The sequence below is a fragment of the Protomyctophum parallelum genome (genome assembly GCF_964188405.1).
Source record: "Protomyctophum parallelum genome assembly, chromosome: 22".
Lineage (NCBI taxonomy): Eukaryota > Metazoa > Chordata > Actinopteri > Myctophiformes > Myctophidae > Protomyctophum > Protomyctophum parallelum.
The window spans coordinates 3,723,935-3,729,957 of record NC_139714.1 but is presented as its reverse complement, the minus strand read 5'-3'; the positions used below and the strand labels follow the sequence as shown (position 1 = coordinate 3,729,957).

The window sequence follows — 6,023 nt, the reverse complement described above, 5'->3', positions numbered from 1 at the left end:
TACCAGTTAGCTTAGCATGCTAGCCACCCAGACTACACTTCCGGAAATTTGTCAAATCTCGTTGGTCTAGGCTTCGCGAGATTGTCAGCTTCATCAACGTTCTTTTATTTTTTATTATCAATTTAAACAATATTAACCCTGGCATCCGTCTTGCATATCTTTCTTTAATATTCGTTTCTTATTTATTGAGGGTAATTTATCCACTTAAAATATTATTATTATTATTTTTTTATTATTTTTATCCCACGATTTTGTAACCCAGTATTCTTTTCAACCAGTGCCAGTTATTTTATTTATGATATATTAGTGACCATAAACTGTCGGCTGCGCCGTGCGTTATGTATTGTCAATAGTAGGCCTACTTGATTCCATTCATTTGGGTGAAAATTTGTCTGTCTCCTAGCCCCATCTACAGGAGCAACAGAGGAACTGCAACAGCACTAAGCTACTGAGTTGAGTTACTAAACTCAAGTTACTCAGTAGACATCAGGATTCATGCTTTCTTTTTAGAAATAAAAAAATCACACCTGTGTCAAGTGAGGGGCGCTCTTATCATGTTATTGATATGTTACATCATCATGACGTAACATGGATTTGCTAATAATAGTGGTCCCTTATTGGCCAAGGGTTTGCACCGACATACCGACAGACATACCGACAGCCGATTTGCTCACACATATATGACGTAAATTCTCCATTCATTGTCAATGGCATTTAATGTTTGTGTTCAGACAGAATTTACACTATAACTGTTTATAGGAGGGGCTAGCGCCCCTCAAACATAGAAAAGAAGACAATGCAATTTAAAGTACAACATTATTGTTTTATTTTCATACAATTATAGATTGTCCCAAAACCTGCTTGTCTAATATGCTTTATCCATCACAGTACAAGAAAATAATTAGCAGTAGTTTCACCATAAAACAAGACAAGAATCGAACGCCCATGGGTGTGGGGTTCCAAGCAGGACTAGAATGTGTATTTGATTATTTATTTGTTTTAGGTTAATCTTTGTGTTTTTGGTAATGTTTTTAAAGAGCCTAGTCTTTAGGGAATCTGCAATTATGCAGCTGATGTCTCTATTTGTATCGACTTTCAATGTGGCGTTTTGGACATATCAGTTATAGCCAAACATTTAAGTTTTCAGAAGTTTTGAAAAATTCTCAAAAATCTACAAGCTCACAATGGGTTCTGAGCTTGTACTGTAGATCGGCTATTTTTGACTACATTTTCGAAATTGTATTATATTTTGACAATATATGGGTCAAAAGTAAAACCTTGGTAGATCAGTGGTCTAGGACGATGGCATGTTTTGGGCTCTACTATATTTAGTTGTTGTTCTTTAAATTACTAATGAAAATTAAATCAAATCAAACCATCACCTCATCACTTCACCTGCCCAAAGATAATAATGAAAAGATGTAATTTACCCAAGAGTCTCACCATGACTCTCAACCATCAACAAGATAAAAACAATTGCTTGATAAAAAATCTTTCAAACGTCTATTTGTAGGAAAATAATGTGCCAACAAAGCCGCCAAAGAAGATTAAGGCAGTGGTTCTCAAACATTTTCATTTCAAGGACGCTCAAACTAAAATGTATTTTGGCCACAGACCCCCATCTGAAAATATTTTGTGTCAGGGACCACCATACAAGTTGTGTTGCAAAAATGTTTAAACAAAAAACTTCAAAACTGAAAAATGTTTTTTGAATAACACCAACACATTGTGCTTTGGCTATTTGATCAAATGTCATGCCAATGTATAGAAGGTTAAAGTGATTAAACTGACTATGCTCCATTAAGTCATTTATCTGGGGACCTCCTGGAACCCTGTCAAGGACTCTGGGAGGGTCCCCGGACTCCACTTTGAGAACCACTGGATTACGGGACAGAAGACTGTAGATGTTCACGTGAATTGACTGCACCTTTGGTTAACAAAAACAAAGAACAAACAAAACAGTTAGCCTGGGTTCAAGCCTGATTCGCCGTGGGCATCAATTGCTTGATTCAAAAAACATCTTTCAAACGTGATGGGAACTTTGCATACTTGGCTGCTGGGTCGCAAGACAAATTTCAGTGTGAACAGACAGAAGCCAGACAGACATCTCATGTCACAAAGACAGATCAAATCATCATACTTTTTAAGATTCAAATTCAAAACGAGCAAAAGTAGCTGATCTACAAGCTCGAAAATCATATGCTACTGTTGATGTAGTATATGATCAAGTAAAAGGAGAATTCCATACTAGAAGGCTTTCTTACATTTATTTGTAGTTGTTACGTCCCCACTAAAGAGTTCCAGGTGTTATTTTGTGCAAAAGCGCATTATTGGCATAAGCCCTTAATGAATTGTATTGAATTGAATGGGGCTATGGGGTGTTGTGCCAATTCGCTTATTTCCATCACTCAAAAATCATTTTTTTGGTATATATCCTCTTCATAATGTAAATAGTATCCCAAGCGGCACACTTTACTACTTATTTTGATAGAAATAAGCAAATTAGCACAAAAACCCAACCCCCATTGAGGGCTTATATTAGGGGAAATAGCCAATAATGCACTTTTGCACAAAATAACACCTAGACCTCTTTGGTGGGGAGTTAACTACAAATAAAGGTAAGAAAGCCTTCTAGCATGGAATTCTCCTTTAATTTACGAAAAGAAACACAAGTTATAATATGGAGATAAGAGGTTTTTTCTTTGGCCAGACAGCAACGATAGGTTACACACCTGCAGTATGACACCAGACCAGAGGCCTACATCATGTCCGGATCTGTGAGGTGAGAGAAAACACACGAAACAAACTTCTTCAGTCACATAGCAGAAGTTATGTTTTAGTAAGGCTGCAATCAATTATTTTCTTAGAGATTGTAACGGACCCACAGGTAATACTTTTACTGTTTAGTATATATTCACAGTGTTGTGAGGCATTGAACAGGAAGTCTATTAATTTGAAGACATTGTGCCAACAACTGATCACAGCTGATGAGAATCAGATGATTGGGACTCAGCTCAGCTGTGGCACTGGGGTTAAAAACAAGGAAATGCTGCCTCAGTACATACAGAGAAGGCTTGGAACAGACAGCACACAAATGGTGTGGCTAAAGTTTGTTGGTTATGTGGATGGCTAAGGAAAGGAAGGCCAAAGGAACGGTCAAATGCCAACTAACCATGGAACGAACTGATGCCACACAGAAGATAGCACCTAGTTGTATGCAGACGGCTGTTTATGTATTGTACTTTAGTGATGCATGGAAAATGTATTTTGTCCCTGAGATTTGAACTGTTTATGGATTATATTTGAGTGATTTATGACCATTGATATGTTGTATTCTATTTCTGTCCCAGTTCTACGTTGATCTATGAATAAAGCAACTTCAAAATCATCAGTTCAGACTTCATCCTTAAAAGGCCAGCTGGGTCCGCTACAGAGATTATTCTACCAATTACTTTATTTTTTGTTCATCGAGAAGCATGTTTTATTTTTTATATCAGCCACTTCACACAACAAGAGTTGTCCAAAAAATGTTAAAATAGCCAATCTACAAGCTCACAATGCTGCTATATTAACTATTTTACCGGCATTGTGGTAAAACTACGTTTCTGCTGGTTTTCTCATATAGTTTCTTTCTTGCCTTACCTTGATCTCCGAACTCCCCCCTGCCCCCCCCCCCCCCTCTGTTTCAATAACATGATGGGAACTATGCACACAAACAAATTTCACACACCTTTTTACTTGTTAAAACTGTGATGTGACAAAGATTATTTTTATTCTAAAGACGTTGTGTCCAAAATAGGGATACATTATTCGATTGAATTATCAATCATCTTTGTTTTTTATAATCGATTACATCAGGCCAAGGACCCATTAGCTGAGAGAGAGAGATGAAGCATTGACTCCAACACTACATAATGTATAAAATTGTGTTTCAGATTAAAGAAAAATCATAGATTCCATAGATAGCTTCAAAGACTGACAGCACTATCATCAGTGTCATCAGATGTTATCTCCCGGATAGGGCTGCTAGCCGTTCAAGTGATGAATTCCTGTTCTGTTCTTTACCTACAGAGAAATGTCTATTTGTATGTCTCTAAATGTTTGTATGTCTTTAAATGTTTTGATGAATTGAACAATGTGGACCCTGTTGTAAACAAGTGTAATGCTTAATTGGGTCGTCCACTCACAGTTGACAGTCTTTGTATTGAGTTTGTGCTTAAAATGTACTGTAAATTCTACAAACTGTTAATAAAGATTTCAATCAATCAATCAATCAAGTGGTCAACCAGTCATTAACCTTTGATGGACCCCCTGTTGGAAGTAACCTGACGCTGCCAGATCCAAGAAGCTTGCTACACAAATTTGTTAATACCGCCCCCATCTGGCAGCGTCAGGTTATGTTGGATTGAATTGATTACTTTTATTAACTGCTGCACCACGCGTATTTCGAAAAGGCTCATAAACTAATGTCCGAGGGAGATTGAGGACAACAGCAGAGCAACACAAACAAGAAGCTCACCCCAGGTATAGGTCTTAGATTTTGAGAGATGGGTGACTCCGCAGGTGTATCTCTCTTCAGCCTTCAGAGGAGTGAACAACACCGTTTTGGTGAGGTGGAACTGCCAACCGTGGTCAAAGGCCAGGTCCGTCTGCTTGGCACCGGGAATCACCACGTCGTCCTTCATCAGCTCTATCTTGAGATCAGGAGGGTGGAAGCCACTCACGTGACAGATCAAGAAGTTGGTCTGTCCAAAGACGCCTGGATTGCGGGTGTACACCTGAACCTTGGGCGGAGCTATATGTGGTTTGTAATGCCGAAGACATTGAGACAACAACATCCAGTTTAGTACAGGGCCCCGGAACAGATATGATAGTAGTAGACTTTTTCTTTTCAATAATAGTAATACACCCCCACACACACACACACACACACACACACACACACACACACACGTTATTACTATGTAGTATGTACTGGTCTTGAACAGTACCATAGATCTATATGATTGAATGATTGAAAACTTTAACAGTTTGTAGAATAAGCTAAGCACAGTTCAACAAGTCTGCTAAGAGGAATCAAAAACCCAAGAAAGGCTTGTTTCCATTGGGGTCCTCCATAAACACATAAATACAAACACCACATTAAAAGTGGATAGTAAGTATTATCTTTACATGAATAACAAAAGCGACTGGTTTTTATTTGGGCCTAGCGTAGCCCTGGTCGGGCTAGGCCTAGCGTGGCTCAAAACACTAAACAACATTTTAGTTGTAACCTCGTAGCTATAATACTTACACTCGTTGGCCATTATTGTCCCAAGGAAGCACAGACAAACTGCGTAGAAAGGGGACTTCATTGTTCCCTTTTGCGTATTAACGATTTTCTCAAGGCGAAAAACGACACGACGAATACGACGTTAAATCGAAAGTAAAACCTTACTTCTAGAATATATTGTTGTGGCTCTGCGTTGGCCTGGTTTCTTTTCCGGGTCTGCTCCGCCTCCAAGGCAGAGCCGTATATGGCTCTGCTCCAAGGGAAGGTAGTTTGGATTACTCATATTACTGCATGTTTTTTGAGAGGGTACCTAGGCTCCTACCCTCTATGCCTCCTACCCATAGGCCCTAGGGCAGGGGTTCTAAACCTGTTGGTCGCGACCCCTCGGGAGGTCGCCTAATTATTTTTAGGGGGTCCCCAAATTATTTAAAAAAGGGGAAAAAAGGGGGGGGGGGTTGCAACTCAATGGCTGGAAAATGGAAATGAAGAGTTTACATAGTACGTGGTGCATGCATAAACTTTCCTTAATGATTAAATCTGGTTTCAGTATTCATTTATGATGTATTTTCTCTATTATTAAGGTTATTTTGCAGTCAGTTTGTATTGGTGGTGAGGAGGGGAGCGGGGCAGGGGGTCGCGAGACATGGCCAAAGCCGCTGCCCTAGGGGACACAGGGAAAACATGCAAACTCCACACAGAAAGGCCCTTTCCCCAACCCCAAATCACCAGGAATGTGCATACCTTAATTGAC

At 39.2% G+C, this 6,023-nt stretch overlaps 1 protein-coding gene across 1 annotated transcript; it reads right to left on the bottom strand.

The window, feature by feature from the left end:
• Positions 1-802: 802 nt before the first annotated feature.
• Positions 803-5,470, bottom strand: LOC310853765 (beta-2-microglobulin-like). Its single transcript, XM_083758200.1, has 4 exons — positions 5,294-5,470; positions 4,520-4,795; positions 2,733-2,775; positions 803-1,927 (listed from the first exon to the last, which is right to left on the bottom strand). Exons 1-3 carry the CDS (start codon positions 5,352-5,354, stop codon positions 2,759-2,761), a joined length of 354 nt encoding a protein of 117 aa, XP_083614326.1. The 5' UTR covers positions 5,355-5,470; the 3' UTR covers positions 803-1,927; positions 2,733-2,758.
• Positions 5,471-6,023: the final 553 nt, after the last annotated feature.

Bases quoted from the DNA above. Each gene is read 5' to 3' on its own strand.
- LOC310853765 (XM_083758200.1), bottom strand. From the start codon at position 5,354: ATGAAGTCCCCTTTCTACGCAGTTTGTCTGTGCTTCCTTGGGACAATA. The intron at 4,796-5,293 runs GTAAGTATTATA...AACCACATATAG, and splicing joins GACAATAATGGCCAACGAGT to CTCCGCCCAAGGTTCAGGTG.